Source organism: Vidua chalybeata, chromosome 8, assembly GCF_026979565.1.
Source record: "Vidua chalybeata isolate OUT-0048 chromosome 8, bVidCha1 merged haplotype, whole genome shotgun sequence".
Classification (NCBI taxonomy): domain Eukaryota; kingdom Metazoa; phylum Chordata; class Aves; order Passeriformes; family Viduidae; genus Vidua; species Vidua chalybeata.
In genome coordinates, this window is record NC_071537.1 from 25,709,216 (window position 1) to 25,730,216 (window position 21,001).

General features: G+C 41.4%; 1 protein-coding gene across 2 annotated transcripts in view; it reads left to right on the top strand.

Moving 5' to 3' along the window:
- The first annotated feature begins 2,961 nt into the window (after nucleotides 1-2,961).
- The window catches only part of NRG3 (neuregulin 3), a 344,543-nt gene continuing 326,503 nt past the window's right edge, over nucleotides 2,962-21,001 (top strand). For both annotated transcript variants that reach the window (XM_053949435.1, XM_053949434.1), the window contains exon 1: nucleotides 2,962-3,658. In XM_053949435.1, the coding sequence (XP_053805410.1) occupies nucleotides 2,962-3,658 (697 nt within the window). The remainder of the gene's footprint in view (nucleotides 3,659-21,001) is intronic.

The following is a 21,001-nucleotide window of genomic DNA, read 5'->3' on the forward strand; positions in this document are numbered from 1 at the left end:
TTTTTTTTCAAGAGGCTAATAGTCATTGGTAGGAACTTAATTAACATATCAGGGAAATGGCTGTTTTTAAGTAATTCACTCAAGTAAAGCACATTGAAAGCATTCCACAATCAATTTCAAGAATAGTTCGCCAACCCTCAATAAGAATGGGAAATTGTAAGAAAAGAAGCCTGAAAATTCTTACTAATAATACAGGAAGTCCTCCAATATTAAACAAATGGCTACACTTGAGTGATCTTAATGGTATCACATCCTCATGTCTTCCATTAGAACCATTGCAAAATTTAGGAGCTGATATCTTAAAAATCTTAGTGGGTGAAGAAGTGCAGTTGAGACTTATGAAACTCTCAGAGTTCAGGACATATTCATGAGAAAAATAAAAGCTCTCTGTCATGTAAGTGTTGTAAAACATTTTTGTTCTTCTAAGAAGCACTAACAATTTATTTGAGGATGAAAACAGAGTGATTCATACTGGGCTTAGTGAACTGCAATATGGTTATTGAAGAGGCAGGAGCTAAAGGACATTTTTAAAGGCAACACAAAGCATATAGCAGGACAAAGGTATTCCAAGCTTACAAGGAAGGTGAGAACTTTGTAGGACAGGCACTCATGACTGAAAGCACCTGGTTCCATATTTCCATAAAATCAGTGAAAAACATTCCCTGGATTTGCAAGACTTCTCCATCTTTCTCATTTTTTTTGCCTTGTTTGGCATACATTTGTGGTTCTTTCTAAATGCTTTCTCCTAATTCTTTTTTCTCTTCACTACAGGAATAGAAACCCATAAATCCATGTTTTCCAATGCCAAAGGCAGGGGGAGGGGGATTTTTGGAAGTGTTTAAATAGTACTTTTACCTGATAAACCACTTCCACAGATCTTCCTGGTGGCAGTTAGCACAGAACTATCTTAGATGATACTCTAAGACTACTATCTTAGGAACTCCAGAGGGAGTTCTTGAAGTGGCAACAATCTAGATATCTAGTTAATGTAATATTGATAATTTAAATGGTATTAACATTCATTCTGGAGGAAAAAAAATCAAGGAGGTATGTTTCAGTTGCAATATTTTATTTTCTCTATTTGTCTCTTTATACACAGAACAAATGCATTTCACAGATTGTTTCCAACTTTTCCACTCACTTATCTGGTAGAAATATCAATACCTTTAAATACGTGACTAAGGAACTGATAGCTATACATCAATACCAGAAAAGGACACCAATAAGGTAACAGGTCAGAAGAAAGGGTTAAAAACATCTGTAGATGCATAATTCTATAGAGCATTCTCTAAAATTTTGAAAACGGGGATTAAGCCACCTTTGGCAAACTGTTGTTAACCCTTCAGTGACCACTTACTTGGTGAAATGTTTGTCCAATAAGTGAAAGCACCCATTGTTGACTACGTTGAACTTGGGAATTCAACTTTTGTGTAACCAAATAAACCAGAGTAGTTAATATACCAAAACCTGTCAGGCAACCTCAGTATGGTGCTGTGCCATCAGTTTCTCCCCAGCTGCTGCATGAAGTGTCCTTTTGTTGCAGGTGTGTGGTGGGGTGTTGTGTTTTGTTTTGTTTTCTTTAGCGAATCCCATTAGAAACAAGAGCAACAAAATGCTGCCAGTCGATACCTGTCGCGGGAGAACCCCTGTCCCGAGCCCTGGCGGTCGCTGGGCTCCCTGGCGGAGGTGTCTCCACCCCCGCGGCACACGCACCCCCGCGCCGCTCCCTGCACACAGGTCTTTGCTGCCATGCAGCACCAGCCTGCTGGATCGCTACCACAGGATGGGTTCGGGAGCTTCGCCCCCACCCCGCACCTCCGCCCCTTTATCTCTTCTTTTCCTTTTCTTTCCTTTTTCCTTCCTTTCCTTTCTGTCCTAGGCTCCCTTTGCCGTAGCATACACCCTCCCGAGGGGTTTGCCTGGATCATTTATTTATCTTGTGCGCATTAAGAAACCACCATTAGGCTTTGGTGGGAGGCGCCTTACTCGGTGCGCGCTCGCCTGCCTCCGCGGCGCTGCCAGAGGAATACACAATCGAGCCGAAGCTGCAAGCTTGGCAGGAGCTGCCTTTGCGTGCCCATTTACTTGCCGGATCCGTATATTTTTTTGCCGACTGGGTCATTGCCGCTCCCCTCCAGGGTTTCATCTTAATTTTTATTTTTGCGTGTGTGTGGATTATTTTTTTTTTTTTTTTTCGGGAATCCTCGCCGGAGTTTTGATGTCGGGCTGGACTTAGCGCGGGCGCGGAGGAGCTGCGCGGAGCCGTGCCGAGCCGTGCCTCCTGCCCCGGGCCCCGCCCGCGGATCGGCCTCCCTGGCCCGGCGCCGGCCGCGGGTTGGCCGCGGGGCCGCGGAGTGGCGGGTGCGCTGCGCCGCGCCGCCGCCTCCCCGCGGAGCCGCCGAGGGATGCTGCTGCGCCGCGGCCGGGCATAGGCAGGAGCCGAGCGGGCGGGGGAGGGAAGGAAGGAAAGAAAGACGGAAAGACAGGATCCCCCAAGCCCCGAGGGGAGAGGAAAGGCGAGAAGGTGCGTGAATGTGAAGGAATGTTACCTGCACGTCGCCGGAGCCGCACGCTTGGGATAAAAAATAAATAAACCGCGGAGGCTGATCCCTGCGACTTATTACTCGGAAAAAAAAAAAAAAAAGAAAAAGGAAAAGAAAAGAAAAACCTTATAGCGGAGGGACAAGAAGAAGAGCGACGAGGCTGCAGCGAGCAGCGCTAGAGTCGGGCACCCGGCGGATGGCGCGGCCGTCCCGCTGACTCCGCGGCCGCGGGAGGCTGCGCGGGGCGGCGCGGCGCGGCGCGGGGCATGCCGTGCCGGCGGCGTGACTGAGCGGGGCGCTCCCGCCGCCCGCTCCGCACCGCGCCGCGCTCCCCTCCGCTCTCCTCCGCCGCATGCCGCCGGCAGCCGCGGCGCGCTGATGCCCCGGGGCCGCGGAGGCGCTGCGGACGGCCCCTAGGATGAGCGAGGGGGCTGCCGGCGCCGCGGCGCCCGGGGCGGCGGAGGCGGCGGCTGCGGCGGGGGGCCCGGGCGGGGATGGGGCCGGGGGGCCGCCGCGGGAGCTGCGCTGCAGCGACTGCATCGTCTGGAACCGGCAGCAGACGTGGCTTTGCGTGGTACCCCTCTTCATCGGCTTCATCGGTCTGGGGCTCAGCCTCATGCTGCTCAAGTGGATCGTGGTGGGCTCCGTCAAGGAGTACGTCCCCACCGAGCTGATGGACGCCAAGGGCGTGGGGCAGGACCCCTTCTTCCTCTCCAAGCCCACCGCCCCCCCCCGCGGCGCGGAGACCACCGCCGCCGCCACGCCGCGGCCGCCCAGCCGTGTCAGCCCCCGCCTCACCACCATGAGCCGGGCTCCCCCGCGGCCCCCCGGCACCCGCGGCCCTGCGCGGGGCGGCCCGCGGCCCACCGCGGCCAGGCACCCCGTGTCGCCGCACACGGCACCGCCCGCCAGCGGCCCCCCCGGCACCGCCGGCCGCGGCGCCCGGCCGCCGCCCGCCGCCCCCAGCACCCCGCCGCTGCCCGCCTGGCCCACTGCGGCACACGCTACCTCCTCCTACAAGATCTACGTCCACGACTCGGCGCCGTCCTGGACCTTGTCTCCCTTCCAGGAGTCGACCACCACCACGCCGGAGGCCAGCACGACCCCCAAAACCCGTAAGTGTCGCCGGCCGCCCCGCGCCCTCGGGCCGCTCGGTGCGCGCCTCGCCCCGTCCAGACCCGGCGTGGGCGAGCGGCGGCGGGGTCGGGCCGGGGCGATGCGTCGGTCAGAGGTGGCCACCGTGTCGTTCCCGTACAGTTGCTGCCGTGCGGGAAGCCGGAGAGCTCCGAAGTTTGCGCTTCTTTCTCCCTTCCCCGCTTGCGCCCCCTTTTTACCCCCTGCGAGTTCCCTGCTTGTGTGATGGATGTTGAGGCAGGAGCAGCCATTTGAGGAGATTGCTTTTCAGTGTGGATTTAAGAAGGTTGCAGACCCCCTTTCCCCTTCTAGGCTGGTCTACGAAAGGTACTTAGGAGATGCTGGGGGGGGTGTCTGAGCGAGAGGGAGTAGTGATGACCCCCCCCAAGGAGCAGTGTGGAGAGAGTAGTCTTCAGCAGGTGCGGGCTGGATTGTGCGTGTGCTTCTCTGCTGGTGACGGAGTTTGGCTTCCCGCACGCTCGTCTCCCTCGAAACGAGGGCGGGCTCCGCAGGAATGCTCTCTCCGTCCCAGCGCCCCACTCCTGAAGGAGCTGCGGCCAGCTCCGCCGGGAAGGAGCCCGGGGCACTCCGCGGCTATGCAGACCCATCCCAGAGCTTTGCCGGCTCCCGTGTGTAGCCAGAGCACCGTGTTGCCGTAACTGACTATTTTTTTTTTAAGCAGAGGAGGGGGCTAGTTCTCCGATTGATGCTTGGTGGCTGGTTCTTCCCACCCTCCCAAGCACAAACCTAGGGGATTCGGGCTAAAGCTGAAAATCCATTTGGTCTGGGTGCATCAACTTTCAGCTTCTCATAAAGGTTACTTAGGACAAATGCAATCTTAGCCAGAAGAACTTCTGTCAGATGCTATTTAGTGAAATGCTCAATTTTACTGTATTATAGTATTCTGAGCTTTCTTGGATGCAGTAGAGGAAGTGAAAAGCCGGGTGTCCTCCATTAACTCTTACTGCTGCTGGTAAAGTCAGTTCAATTGAATCCCTTTTACAGCCCAGGGCTCCCCTTTTGTATGCTAATGTAGGGGTGTTCTGCTGGAGGATTTTGTTGGAGAGCAGTATGAACTTTATTTTGTCTATTAAATCTATTTGTTGATAAGCACTGGGGCAGAGAGGATAGGCAGTGCAAGCTGATCTTGTGAATTGACAAAATTGGGAGAAGAGCAGCAAATTGGATGTGTATGTGTGGGTGGGTGGGTGTGCAGGTGGCGGATGGCTGGGGATGATTACAAATGAAACTATCACTAAATCAGAAGAGCTAACGAGGCAATAACTCGTTTTGCTTATGTGTGCCACAGTAATTGAGGGAGAAGCAGCCCTTACAGGTGTGTCCAAGCCTGCACGTTTTGTAGATAGAACCTAAGGTAGTTGGAAGTTACCAGAAGGAAAATCTTTTGTGGAGCTCAATGCAGCTTGTTTCACTCAGGTGTGGGGAGCTGTATAGGGCACTTCTTAAAAACAAAGCAGCAAATGAAGCCAGATTTTCAACCCATATGTCTATTCTTACTCCTTGTGTGAACCAGATATGCTACATGGTTCTTCAAGCTGCTGTGATGTACGTGTGTGTATCTGCCTGGGCTTGCCAGGTGGGATCTGTCGGGGTCTAAATGCTTCCTTGCAATCTCTTCCTTGCTTCCCTTTCTGTCTCGTTGGATATGTAAGAGAAATCCACAGCAATTTCTGCCCCTCTAGGCTGTCTCCTTACAAGGTATAGAAGGCAGGAATGTCCTGATTAATAAATAATGTTCAGCTGGCAGGACTCTCCTCTATGCAAGACACACAAAGGAAGAAGAAAAACCACAATCTTGAAATGTTCCTGGCAGTTGCAGAGCTTCCTAACTATTTTTTGTTTTAGGGAGGCTGCTAATACCTTTTACAGCAGGGTGTTTGTTTCCCTTCATTAAATGCAGCTCAGTTATAGGATGGAAATGCAAGAAGTGCAAATCCGGCAGAAATTGACCCTGTTTGGGCACATTGATAGCAGAGATTATCATTAATGGAAGATTAAATAGATTACATAAAAAAGGATTTGAATTTGTAGGGCATATGAACATGTTTTTTAAAGCCTACAGCTGTACTCTTCTGATACATACAAGCATCTCTAAGGATACGTTTAAAATTCTTTGCGGCTGCAGTAGCCACTGAGGGGAGAGAAAGGAGAAACCCAGTTTTTGTGCTATGAACTACTGACATGGTGTGACCCCAAAGCAAGTATCTGTGTCTGCCTCTAATAGCTCTCAGTAAGAAAGGGATTTTTTTTTTTTTTTTTAACAAATTCATCCTAATTTCCCAGGTTGAGCTGCATGTTCCTTCTGTGCCCGTTGTTCCAGCTGCTATTGAAATGAAAGTCATGGATCCTATTGTACCTTGTGAATACAAATCTGACACAATAAATCTCATGCCCCAGCCTTCAAAATAGTGCATGCCCTTGTGTCATCCTCTGGCTTGGCAAGGCACATATGTGGGCGGGAGTCCTAGGTTATTTAACATGCCACAGCTTTTAAGAAAAGAAGCAGCTATCTTTATTTATACCAGTTTTGTGTTGTAGTTTATTTAATTGTTTTAAATGTTAAAATGGGCTCAAAGCAAGATTTAGGAAAATGAAAGGCAAATCAGGAGTTATTTCTCCAGGAAGCCAGATGATAGCCCACCTGAATAAGTGTTGGTAAAGCCTTTTCTCTGTGTGTGCATTCATCGGAGGAGATGTTGTGAAATCTCTCTTTTTTTTGTGGGTGTGCATAATGACAATAATTCTTGGTTGTGTTTCACTCAAAGTCAAACTATCTGTTAGCTGTTTTGAAAGTTCTTGATGAAGATCCTTCAGGTTCTGACTAAGCAAAAGCCACTTACTCACCAAATCTCTCTCTGCATCTTGTGCCTGCATGTGTTTTCCATGATAAACTATGAACCATGCCTTTTCAGCCTAAGCCTCTTCATCCAGTGCTCAGTGTAAAAGTCAATCACTAATTTAGAAGGATATTCCAGCCTGTAGATCAAAAACAATCAACCAACAGGCTGGAACATGCTAGTGAAGTTTTATTTTTATCAAGCCGTCGGTTTCATTTCTAAAGAGTCATGCCCTGATTTTTCCAATATGCATTTTTCATGGTATTCTGGGTTCTTCAGTAATGTTATTATCTTCAAATTGAGATACTGTACTTAAAAGAATTCCTGTGTGAATTCAGCTATGAAATAGCACTGTGGTTTCTCTTGTGTTCATATGACCAAAGGCTAATGCAGAGAACTGAGGTCAGGCAGGTGGGGCTCAACTAATGCATAGTAACCAAGAAAAGAGATGTTACAGAACACTTAATCAATGTATCTTGTGAAGTCCAATTGCAACCTTTTTTTTTTTTTTTTTTTTTTGGGAGTCTGAGTATACTTTGATTTCCTGCTAAAGATTTTCTGGTCCAGTCGTTTATCCTCGTCATATCTCTGAGTGATTGTTATGCACAGCATGGGTTCAAGTAACAAGCATCTGGCAGATGCACTGCTACCAGCACTGACATTTTGGTAAAAGCTGTTTGTTTTATTTTGCACTGACTCAAATATCTTTTTCACATTAAGGATGACACTTAGATGGAGCTGCGGGGTTTTCACCAACTGGAGGGTGTTGTGGGAGGTGCCAAACCGTAGTAAAACCAGACCTACTCTTCCCAGAGCTCTGAAGCATTCTGCCAGCAAATGACATGGATCGCGAGCACTTGGCATGACGAGCGTGAGCTGTCATTGAATCGAGGGAAGCACATGTGACTGCAGAGCACGTGCCTTTGGCATTAACTGAGACTAATATGCCAGTTATCTACCAATTTTAAATGCTTCAAAAGCTGTTGAATTGAAAAAAAGTACTGAGAAAAACAACTGGGAGTTTTAAGAGCATTTGCTTCTTCTTCATTCTCACTTATTTTTATTCACATACACTTGGTCAGTGCCACAGACATGATTAGATTTGTGTTTCCTGTCTTAGATACTTGTTGACAGGACTTTCAAGGTAAAAATAACAAACACAGACATGCAGCTGCATCACTGAAGTAAAAGTTATTGTAATTTATTTTTCATATTTTACAGCTATAATTTGCTTTATCTGTTTCAATTAAGTTAGAGGACACTGGACTTAATTCCGTATTCTATTTTTAATCTTCTTTACAGTTAGGGACTAGAGCAGCTATCACTGAATTCATAAAGAAGTGGAATATTTAAATAAGACCCAGTCAGATATGTACATTGATTCTATTCAGATATATTTCTTCTCTCTTCCCTTCATTAAAGTTATTGTTGGCATCCTATGACCTAGAAGAGCTTGCACAGCACTGGCATGATGAGTGGGAGGGATATGGCTGAAATTATTCCATGCTGATTTTTAACCCTGAAGGAAATTCTTCTAGGGACTATAGAGTTTATCATTACATTGATTTAACCTGTGATCATTGGTGAAAACAAAGCCTTGAATTTTATTTGGCTTTTTTTTTTTGCATCTATACAAGGACATTATGTGATATATTATATGTTGACAACAGAATACCATTATTAAATTAGAATATTGATTCATTGCAAAGGATTATGCTAAAGTAATGTTCATGGTTTATCTAAACCCACAGAAAATGGAAATTAAAAATTAAAGCAAAAGACCTGTCTCTACAGAATTGTGTCTAGTGTTGCACAGTGCATTTATCATATGACTCATTGCTTTGAAGGCAAAGCCCAGTAAACACATGGATTGCTGTGGATTTGGCCTTGACTTTCAGTTTCATAGCCCATATGGCTTTCAGGAAGTACCTGAAACTACCAGTGTTTGGTTTTGTTGATTTCTCCTGTGATTGTTTTGTAAACATGCTGCACAAGGAGAAGTGCCTAGTAAAATCATGTGGGATGACTTGGTCACAAGCATATATAAGTAAATTTGTTAAAAGCAGAGGCTTGTTTGTCTCTGAGCCTGGTGGTTTCTTTTGGAGCTTCTTTTCGTTTGAACAACTTTGCAATGCTGTGCATGTGTGTGTCCAAACACAAAATACAAGCATGGATTTGTGCATTTGCACAGTGCCAGTTTTTGAGGAGGATCAGGATCTCAAAGCCTGTAGTAAGCCCAGGGCCAGTCTTTGGCTGCCTCGGTTCTGGTGCTTGCCGGTCAGTGTGGTTCCCAAAAGAAACCCAGAGGTTTCATTGGAGCTAGTTAGACTGAATGCCAAGCTGAAGTGCATCTGTTTTAATTTGGAAGTCTCTTTCAGGTTCTGCTGTGTGGAAGGGATTTGTAGTCACTGTTATTATTAAGCACAAGTACTTTTTTATTATTATTTTGCATTACAAGAGTAGACAGAAATCAGGAGAAACAATGAAATACTTTGTGTTATGGAGAAGTTTTCCTTCTCCAAGGGACTGAGTTCCTTCAATATGGTGGGGGTTGGAAGTGTCATTTAATGAGACAGCTGTGCTTCAGATCAAAACTGCAGGTCTGTTTTCTCATGGCTAACTGAATTTCCAAGGTGGACAGCTCATAAACCTGCTTGCTTTCTTTTATTTTCCCCTCACGTCTAATCTCAAGCCACTCCACTGAGTAAAGTGCATCTTCATTGGAGGAAAGGAGGTCCCTGTGAGGGTGGAGAGAGGGCATTTTAAACCTGGACAAGATAGAGGATGAACATTCAGGTGGCCTGTAAGTAGCACAGAGAAAGTGAACGCACAAGTGGGCGAGTGGTTTTTGAATGGATTTCTACTTTCTGTCACACAGGTTTCTGGGGTCCCTTGGTAGAATGCCTTCAAGAGGAAAAAATAGAATAAAGCAGCCACAAGGAAAATTAAAATAGCAACTGCACTTACAAATTTCCATGTCCTTTTCATGGAAGAAATGCCTAATTGGATCAACTCTTCCTGGTGAAATTTGGAGGTAGTGCAGAAAAATATATTAACTAAATGCTTATTGCTAACTGTTTAAATGGCTGTTTCCATTTTTCAATGTACTCAATATTACCCTAGCAATGTTTAAAAATATATAGGAAATAATTATTCCAGTATTCTGTCTTTTCTGTCTTCTGAGACAAGTATTTTGGATTTCCAAAGCTGTGTTTCTCCTGTAGACTTTAAATAGGAGGATTCCATGACTTTCAGGTCTTTTTTACAACACATTACTCCTGATTTCTGGTTTTTTTTTGTTTGTTTGTTTTTTTTTTTTTTTTTTTTTTTTGGTGCTGATATGTTTACTGCTGACTGTAGGAGATAAACTATTCAGCTTCAAAGATAATTCACTTCTTATCATGTTGAACAACCAATTTTTAAGTCCAAATTGATTTACATTTTTTCCTCAGAGTGATTTTATTTATTTTTTGCAGGAGTTAAACATTTGGGGAAAGCTCAGGTACAATGGAAAAGGCTCACTGTCCAGTAAAAAGACAACCTGAAGGTTTGATTTGGAATACCTGAATTCTGCTTTGGCCCCTGTAAAATCAACCCAGAAAGCTACAAAGTATCTTCTTTTTACTTTAACATCTTTTTGTTTGTTGGTCTTTGGGTTTCTGACTTTTCTTCTTCTTTTAAAATTTGAATTAATCTCTTGGCAAGTCTAAGGGCTGCACAGTTGTGTCCCATCCCCACCTGCCACTTGTATTTTCCTCTGATAGGAAAGATGCACATTAGCAGTGCAACGTGGCAGGTGCTCTTCATAGAAATATTAACTGGTATTTTAGCTTTTATGAAAATTCAGGTCTTTCACAGAGTCATTTTGTAACTCTTATAGTAAAGCTTTGAGGAAGAAATATCCTGATAGTATTCTGTGTAGATGTTGTGCTGAACGAAGTAGTTTTTAGTCTTCCATTTTTTAAAAGGAGATTGCTGTATGGCCAAGTTTTGCAAACATTATAGGCCCAGTTTAGGGTGTGCTAGTGATGTATTTTGTGTTTTGTAGAGTTATGGATCTGCAGGATCAGGGCCAATTTTTGTGAACATCTGTGTGATTAAATGTGTTCGTCTGTCTTAGGTTGCAGTGTGAGTGCTTACAAAACATGTCTGTGTAAGTAAATGTACATCAGCTTTTAAAAAGCTGCCAACATTATTTAAATGTGCTTATTAGAACTGAGTTTCCATTAGAACATTTTCTTTTTTGTGTGTGTGTTCTTAGCACTGCCTTGAAAAATATATCATTATCCTGTTTATCCTTTGCCTGAAATGAGTTCTGTAGTAAAATCTTTGTGTTTGGGAGGACTTTAGTTGCTTAGCTGTAGACTGTGACAAGACACGTGGGTCATGAATCTTTTTACACATCACTTTTAAACTCTTTCTTTTCCTGACTTTTGTTTTTCATTATTCTTGAGAATATCTCTGATTTGTAGTTTTTCTCTGTATTATGTTCTCAGCTAGATATATGCTAGATATATGACTTTTTCATGAAGCTTATAGATAAAGAATGCTTTCTAAAACATTAGGGATGGCAAGATGTGTTTTAAAGATCTATTATTTTTTGAAGTCAAAATTATGAAATAAACTTAATATTGTTCTTTTCACGGTATGATTCCTGTAAAAGTTCAAGATTCTAGTTCAGCAAGAACTGAGCCTTGATTGCTGGCTGTTACCAGATAGAGGGGCTATAGCACTGTGCAATAGCAAACCAATAAATTAGTATTAATAGCAAATAGTCTCTTTTCCAGAGCTGAGTATTCTCACTGATGTCAGAACTTGTAAGGCAGGGATGGAGATAAGGTGTGTTATTCTCCTGGAAGGGTGCTGGTGGTGTACTTTTACTGCAGTGACAAGTGGTTGACAAGGAAGGTTGAAAATGTTCAGCCTGAATTTGCTGTGCTGCTTCTGAATGTAATCAAGATTTTAACAAAACCAAGAAAGTTGCACTGAAAATGTTGCTAACCTGGAAAACTGTGCTGCATTGGGCAAGGCTAATGGTTACTTCTGTCTCCCAGTTCAGTGCATAGGAAAATAGCATTTCCAGTAGTGTGTTCAGGGTGCCTCAGAGCTGTAGCTAACTGCCCTTCCCAGTGGCAGAGTAATTTGAATATTAAACCATTGAATATTAAAAAAAATGTGGGGCCTCTTTGTTTCCACTCCCCTGGTGAATTACAGTACAAGTGCTGAGTGGGTTACCATTAGAGTAGTACTAAGCTATCTCAGAAGCTTTGACTAGGAATTATTGTATAATACTTGCTAAAAACAATCTATTAATTGTCTTCCAAAGAGGTTGCTTTATTAGTTTTTTTTGTTTGTTTTTAAGAGTAGTATTGTGTGGAGAGAAAATTAATTTTCTTGTTCAATCTGTGAATGAATTCACAAAAGAGAAGCAGGGGTTTTGTTGGAAACCCAGCGATAAGCTGCACTGAACTGATATGGTGATTTTCCTACCAGGCTTTGCTCTGCCAGGGTTCAGTGGGCAGTGGGTTCAGGAACTTTACTGAGGAGATTATTCTGATGAATGTCAGTTCTGATTTAGAAGGGTAGAGGTACTTTTATAATTATTTCATAAGTAGCTAAACCACATCAGTCTCTAGCCTGAATTCTGGCCCAGATACATAATGGTCATAGTGGTAAAAGTTCAATCCCCTCAGTGTTTATTTTATTTTATTTTAGTTTAGTTTAGTTTAGTTTAGTTTAGTTTAGTTTGGTTTCTTTGTAATAACTAGAAAGCTTAAAGTAATGCATAAAGACATACAGCAATGACTTTTTCCTTAAGCAGATTGTGTTTCTTTTGCTTTTAGATTTCAATCTAAATTTCAGTCTTTATTTTATTATTTATTATAATAGAGCATACCACACATTTCACAGGGTCAGCTGTATCTCAGTGTAATAAAGTTGGTTACAATTAGTTTTCATCCTTAAAAAAATGTTAGTCAGAAAAATACAGATTGGAAAGCAGAACAATTTATGAATTATACTCTCTTTACAGGTGAAAGTAATCATTGGTGCTGTTTCTGAGTTTCTAATATACACACTATTAAATTCAGTGACTACCTCAAGGTAATGCTAGTAAAATGATGCAGTCTGCTACTGGCTGAGGCTGTGCTTCTGCAGCAGGTTTTCACAGAGCACGTTGGCTCTCTTTCTACCCCTTCTGCTGAGGGGTTGTACCTTTGCCTCGACTGATTACCTTCTGAGCTGTGAGGACCTTGATGCCCATCATCATAAAACCAACAGAGAAATTGCAGCACCCACAGGACACTCTGAGTCTCATTTTTACTGAGGGGGGTGAACATTTGCTGTCACCTTGTCTTACAGAGGAAACGGGGTGGGTGGCAGCAGAGGTGACAGAGTGAGCTGTGTCCAGGCTGGCCTGGTCTGGGGAGACACAACCTCTGCCTCGTCTCTGTCAGCATGAGCTACCCTGCCTTGTTACTTACAAACACACAGAAGGGAAAGAAGTGCTTCTGATATCTTTTCATATCTGGAGCACATTCTTTACAGAGCCCTACTTAGTTGTAAATGAAAAGCATGAATCGTAACTTAATATTTTAAATTGGCTTTAGAAGTATCTGTCTGCAATAGGAAATTCTCTCAGGTTTTAGTTCTTGGAGGGCTGGATTTAATCTGAATATGTGAAGCTGAAATGCTAGTGTGTGATATGCTTAAGAGGAGAAGAGTTTGATACCGTAATTGTTATTTTATAGGGGGCTGAAAAGATCACTTGCACTTACTGGATTTCAGTATTTGGGTGTACTATAAGGCTGGATTGCACCTTGTGTTTGCATACATTTGGAAAGCTGTCCTCTGTCACCTTGGCAGATGTAGGGGATTTGTAGCCAGCCACTGCTTTGCTGCTGTAAGGTGGATCTATAAATATGAGCTGAACACACACAGATTGAGGAGCTACTGAACTCCTCATTCCTGGTTTGTTTACAGTGCATAATTTGGAACCATGAACACATATTTATTTAAATTTTACAATAATTAAAATACATTTAGCCCTGATTTTAATGGAACACTTGACTGGTCAGTGATGTACCTATAGAAAATAAAGCATATTGGACAGGCATAGCAATAAAATGCCTTACTAAAGAGATGATGGTGGGTAGAGTCCTACAGTGAGGATGAGGTATGTTAGATGATCAAAAGATTAATAATGCTTCTGAGATGTTTTATTTGCACACTCGGAGAATTTTGGCTGCTTAAAAGCAGTTTGAGTCTATTAGGGAGCTTATTTTTTTTTTTTAAATGCTTTTAAGAAGATACTGTAAGATTATATCTAATTAATTAGACACATTACATTTGTATTATTTAATTAGAGATTATTTTTCAATCACCCCTTAAAATTGTAACACTCTCTTAATATTTTTTTTCACATTTTTAATCCTGTTTATGAATGCAGTCTATATGAAAGCATAGACTCTTGGACCTTTATCCTAACAAATACTACTTAACAAGAAATTTCCTATATTTTTGTGTTGTGGAATAGAATTAGAATTTGAGGAGCTCATGTGTAACTGAGTATTCAGCAGGAGCTGTAGGTCAGCAGTTTTGTAAGAATCACAGCAAGAAGCAGGATAGACCACAGACAGGCACTAGATTGAATGTTTTACATGAGAACTCTTCATTGACAGGAGTTTAGAGTCCAAACATAATTAATTTCTTCTGAAGTTCAGTTCAACTCTGCCTAAATGGAGGTTGAGATAATCAAAACACAAATAAAGGAAACCAGGAGGATATCAAATTAAGAATACGTGATGTGCAATTTCAGTAGTTGTTATGAAAAGTAAGCTGATGTATAAAAACCCCACATCCCAAACCTAATAGCAGAGATCCACGTGCATTTCACCTTTTTGTTGGTTACTTTGTATAATGATTTCATGCATTACATAACACAGTAACTTTTCCCTCTGGGTGCAGAAAAAGCAATCCCATAGTGCGTGGGTGGCGATCCCTCTCTGTAGGCAGCGCTCAGGCGTGAATAAACGGCGCTGCCCTGCCTGCTCTGGGGCTCTGCCCTCCACCGATACAGCTCGACAAAAAATCACCCTCCCCTTCCCCTTCCACTAGGGAAAAAGTGGCTGTAGCAGTGGTGACTTCTTTCTCACTAGTTTAGCTTGCTTATTGGTCTGCTGCTCGTCCCAAAAAGTAGTTAAAACCTCAATGACAGTAAAAGTTCTGAGACTGTTGGTTACTGGAAGTTAGGAGACCAAGAGTGATCCCCTCCTTTTCCTCAAGCTCAGGTTTTCTTATTTGTGAAATAAAGACATGATGAAGAAGTACAGATGAGATGTAAGGTGTGTATTGATGAATATTCAAAAATAAGAAGGAAATATACCTCACAAATCTTATTTTAAATTTCAGAAAATACCTGATGTCCTTGGTTGTTCTGTTGCTTGAGTGTCTGCTAATTTCCAACAATTCTCTGACAGTGAAATCTATTGGACTTAAATACTAAAGAGGAAGGGACGGAAGCATCTATTTTTTTGGGTGATTTAAAAATATATCTCCAAATATAGCCAAGATCTGTCCCCAGTTGACAGAGCTGTATCCTGTATCTGACAGGAGGGCAGGGCTGTCTGTGAGACACCCTAGCAAGCCACTTACTCTAGTTAGTAATTCTTTATTTTTCTCCTGCTGTGAGTGGAATCAAGTTTGAATTTGGGACACTCATTAGGCCAAAGCCTGCCATTATGACAACCCCATTTAAATCTTTTTAGCTTAACTTTATAATCACTTGTCACTGGGAATTTTAGTAACTACTATGCTTTATATTACTGTCTTGTTATATTTTAGGACCAAAGTGTTATTGTTGCCATATCTCACATCAAAAGGAAGAAACACTTTCAGTATGGTGTAGTCTTCTATAGATAGAGTCAAAATGTTCTCTGAGTAGGTGGGATCCTAATCCAAATCCAAACCCAATGAGATAAGTGAGAATAAGTGGGCTCTAGCTAACATTTAAAATAAACAGTTACAAAGGAGTGACTTGCTTAGCCTAGTCTGTTGTTCTGCATTTGCTCATAGTTGACTTTTCTGAAGTGTAACTATGCTGATCTCTAAAAAAAATCTAACAATAAAAATGCATTTATTAGAGGGAATCTCAGATGGAGAATGAGACAAGTTTTATGGGAGAGGTATTGTAATAAATCAATCAACACAGCTGGAGAAAAATTGTCAAATGTTTTTTTACTGTGTCTTTTTCGACCTCCTTCCAATAGTAAGATTCCAGTGTCAACAAAGTTTGGGTTGTTTGTTGATTTTTAAATTAGCTGAAATGTTTTTCATAACTTGAACTGATATGCTTGGGTTTCAAGTGTAAATATGTAAGCTTGCTAAGTGTTTGCTTATTTTTCCTCCTGTGAGGTTTGGGGTTTAAAACCAATGTCTGTAGCAGAGAAACTCACTAGTGGTGGGCAAGAAACTGTTTAACATCTTAAGATGTTCATGTACTCAGTATTTTAGAGAAAGGTTTCATATCAGTAGTTATTACTGAGGATAAATATTGTGTTAACACCTAGATGTACAACCCAAACACACACGTTCTCATTGAAGACTCGCTCATTATGAATTTCAAAGCCTATATGAAATTATTTACACCGGTGCTTGAAAAACATGTTTTGATAATAGCCTTTTTAATGCCTTGAGGGCATTTAATTGCCATTAAGTGGTACAATCTGCTATTTGGAATGGAGAGCTGGGAATATTTCAGTTGCAAATAGGATAATGAAGTGGAAACAAGGAGGTGTAACAACCGAATATTAACTGTGATATTAACAATGGGGTTGGCATCCTGTTTGTGACCAGAGTATACAGTGTGTACCCCACAAGGTGAGATATGTGTTCCCAGGCAGTCATGGGGTTTCCTACAGGTAGCTGACTACTGAAGCCTGCAAATGGCCTGATGTGAGACACACTGAAACTCTACCAGCCTGGAGCAGTTATGCCTGGCCCTTTTAGTGAATGGTGGGCTGGTATTTGTGTAGAAGGGTTTTGGCAATGTTTTTATGTTTTATATTTTGCATGACTCTCAGTGGTTCTGTCAGTCTTATTTTGCAAAAAAAAAAAAAAAAATATTTACAGTTCTCCAAAGTTCCAGGTACTCTTTCAGTAAATCATGGCCTGACTTCTCATAGAGCTAAGCAGTTGATTGTGGGACTAGTGTGGATAGTCACTGGGGAGTGAATCACAGAAAGGCTGATTTGTGGATCTTTAGATAGTTTTGTAAAACAAACAACACATGGTATATTTGGAGCTTTCACACGAAATCAGGATGTGATCAAAGGAGGATTTCGTAATGCACATCTTAAAAATTAACTGTAGGGCTGGGGTTCCACATGCAATAGGTGTGAAATCTAAAATATTCTGCTATATTTGCTTTTCAAATCTTAGCTTCTCAGAGCATAGGCCTTTATAACTATACAGAAGTTTCATTGATGGGTTCTGTAGAACCTTTTAAAATAGGGACATATAGCAGCTATTCCCACGTGATGTGTTATTCAGAGGGTATGTACATAATAAACCTAGCAGGGGCTGTCTTCCGTCATTTCATTTTTTTATGTATGCTATGCTACTGTGCTTTGCTGATGCAGTAAAATTGTGAATGCCCTTTTCAGTGTTCTGTGCTGATGCTTCCATTGCTGCTGTTCAGTGAAGCTCTTCCAGAAATACCCAGAGAGCAGGACAGTAGAGGTAGGAGCAGAGGTCTTCTGCTGAGAGGAAATGAGAGAGACAGATATGGAAGCTCAGGAGATTGGAGAAGCCAGTGGAACTGTTTGTATTGTGAATACTTAGTGTGCTTTCTCTTAGGCCCAATTTATTATGATAAGGTTCCTGCCAGCAAGTGAATTATTGAAGAGCTAAGAAGGAAATTGCCCCACGATGATGTGCTGTGCCCATCATCAGGTGATCCAGTCTGGGAACACTTCCTGTTGTGCTCTTTGGCACAGGATCCTGTGGTATTCTCCCAGGGATTCTCCTGGAATGGGTGGTACTGCCAAAGGGAAAGAATTCATATGGACTAGAGAGAGAATTCCACATGCGGTGGGATATTTCAGCACATCTTTTCAATTCCCTAAACAAAAACATTTCCTAGCCAGTTAAGCCTGATGTTTTGTGAGTGCTGCCACTGCAGTCTCTGTTGAATGAACATTTTATTGTCATCATCCTCATCACCTGAGTGTGCTGTGTCCCTCCATTCTGGAACCTTGCTGAAAGGCTGTCATGTGTCTCAATGAACAGGGAATTGTCCCCAAAATGTTGTGTGCACCTTAATGGTGCTCACATCATTCTTATATCCTTTTAGTATTATTTAATCCAAAATACAGTTTTCAAAAAAAAAGTTATCATGAAGGACAGGCATGTCTTTTAAAATTCTACATAATAAGAAAATAATTCTTAATTCAGAATGTCTTTTGAAGTTACTGTGGAAGTCCAGTGATGGCATTGTGTTTTGTTTGTTTCTTGACAAGTTCTGAGGTGTCTCTCCTCAGTTTTTATTTCCCTGCCACTTGCTGATTAGGATGGAAAAAAATTATGTAGGCAACAGCAAAACATAAATTTGATATTTGTTTTCTATTAAGCAGATAATAACTCGATTGTATTCAAAACTTGCTTAATTTTTATGGATCTTTTCTACTATAACAAAATCTTACAAAACTCTTTAGAGAGAAATATTTGGGATATTTTGGCCCACCTTTGTTAGAGTCAGAGGCATAGTTTCACATATGTTTCTGATTCTTCATTTGTTATGGTTTTGAGTTTTTTTATCAGACTGTACTTTATATTTTGGCAAGTGCCCTGGAATTTGCAATGAGCTTTGAAAAGTAATCTTCGAGAATCTTTCCATGATGCTTCTTTATGTAAGTACTTCATTATCTCTGTAAGTGGTTCCTACTGGAAATATAAAGTTTGTAGGAGATGTTTCTCCATCATATTCTGCAGTAAAGATCAATGCATTGAAGTAATTTATCTGCAGTATCCATAATTGATACCTGATCTTTTAGTAGAACATCTGATTCTTTCATAACCTTCCTGTTACTGATACACTTAAATACTTTATTTATTGCCTTTACCTAATAGCTTTTAAAATTCTCTTGGTTTTCTGAATCATTTGCTCAGGATAGATTTTATTTTAGAAAGGATATATTGTCATTTCACTTGCTGTCTTCCTCTGTTGTGATCTCTTGCTTTCAGGGGGAGGAAGAACTCCATTCCCTCCTGGGTTTATATTATAATCTTACTTGAAGTGCTTATATTTTATATTCTTAGGCTTTCCCCCTTCCATTTAATTTCCTTCCTTTTTCTTTTTTTCCAACTTCCCAAATATTTTGAAAAGCTTTACCTGTTGCTTGAAATGGCTGTGATTTTTCTTGTCATCCCCCCTTTTCTGTTGTAACTGAGCTGCATCATACTCTCATGTTTTGAATTAGCTTCTGTTTTTCTGTGAGAACTGAGTCAAAACTGATTGCCTGATATCCTATTCCTGCTGTTCCAAGAAGCAGCTGTTGCTGCTAGAAACAACAAAATAATAGACTACAAGAATACAATCACATTTTCCCATTTACTGTATTCTGTGATCTTTTAAGTGGCCACAGTGGAGTAGAATTTTCTGTATTTGCTTGCATCAATCAGGTAGAAGGTTGTCAAGTTATCCACTCTCTTCTGAGTAATTCTTGATTTTGTGAGGAAGAGTTTCAAAAGTTGTTTCACCTTTAGCAATATTCAAGTTCCTGTCTGATAGAGTTTTCCCATGGTCACTGCATTTAAGTGACTAATTTTTAAATAGCCTCACACAATAAGACTGTATTTTCTGTTATGCATGGGGATAAAATATTTGGAAATCATCCTTAGAAATTTGTATTTTCTTATAGTGATACAGATCTATCTTCCTAATTCTATCTTGCATGTCCTTAATTTACATTCTTGGCATGGCCATTCTGCCTAAACATGGCATTTCAGCACCACTGCCTGGTGCTGAAGGAGATGAATTTGTGTAGTCAGCCCATCCAATACGTGAGGAGTTCTCTTCTGTGGTTCTTGACAGTTCGTTTGTGCCTGACCATGACCACAGGAGAGCTGTAGCTCCAAATAAACAATAGTTTGTTGGCTGAGGAGCAGTCAGAACAGTCTGATGAAGAACCAGTTTCCTGATGGTTTTTTCCTTCAAGATCTTGGTTTGGAGTGAATGGCAATGATGCTTTGATGTGATTTCCTGTGTTTTGCCACCTTTGTGCTTCCTTTCTTTACAATACATGGGGTTTACAGCTGCTGGACTTGTCTTAGGTGGACCCCAGACATCCCAGAGACAGGAGGCTAAACCATGCTGTCCTCTCCTCAACATATGGGTCCTTATTTCACTTTAATTCACCTGCTCCTTGGTTATATGTAACTTCTTTGGGATATATGTACCACTACACTCTCACTTTGGAAATTTGTGTTTGTGGGTACAGGGCTCTATTTTCAGCCAAGAAAAAGTTGTAGTTTTTAACAGTTAAGCAGCTGTTTTTTTTTTTTTTTTTTTAATTGCCTCTCTTCACTTTAGATCATTATCTGGTACTTTGAAATTCTAACAGAATAATAAATTTGGGTGGAGGGAACATGTATTCTGAATGACAGATGTCTTCATTGTTCTGTAATTTTAAAAGAGGTCCATTTTTGAGTTAAAAATATGTTGTCTGGGCTTTATGAGTCTCTTCTGCTTCCTCAAGAATAATTTAAACGTCCTGGAGTATTTATTTTTATGAGTTCGCACCTTTTCAACACTTTCTGCCTCTGAATTTGATATTCTTGCGAATTTCCAGAAATTATTATTCAAATAAATATTTAAATACACTGTGAAAGAACTTTAAGAAATACAGTAGGTTGCCTTTGTTCCCTAGATAACTAAGCTTTATTTTGATCAGTTAATTTGTAGTGGCTTTATTCCCCTGAGCAGGTAATTAAATGAAGAATAAAGCCATTTGAAAGAAAAAGCCTTCTGCATTTTCTTAATATTTCTCAACATTTAGGAGAAGATAGAACAATATTGTATTTAAAAGCTCAATACAGCTATTTCTATTTGAAAAATAGAATATCTTACTGTATATTAGGTAGCGATATATTCTGTTTATGATGATAGTGGGATCCTTTTTAATTTGCAGTTGTAGAGCATATTTCTTTATGGATAAGTGCATTTGTTTTTCTGGATTACTACCTGCAATCAGTAATTTTTATCTTTCTGCTCTCTCTAGAACTCTAATCCAAAATCTTTGAGTGAACCACTTCTGTGGCACGGGGAAGCAAAATGATTCGCTTCCTTTAACCTACATATGAGAGAGATTTTAATAATTTTGCAGTTATGTAATGAAATCAAGATCCTTATTCTCTATTTTTACCAAGCTCCATCACTGTTTTCTCCTTTCCTAAAATGCTGTTAGTCTT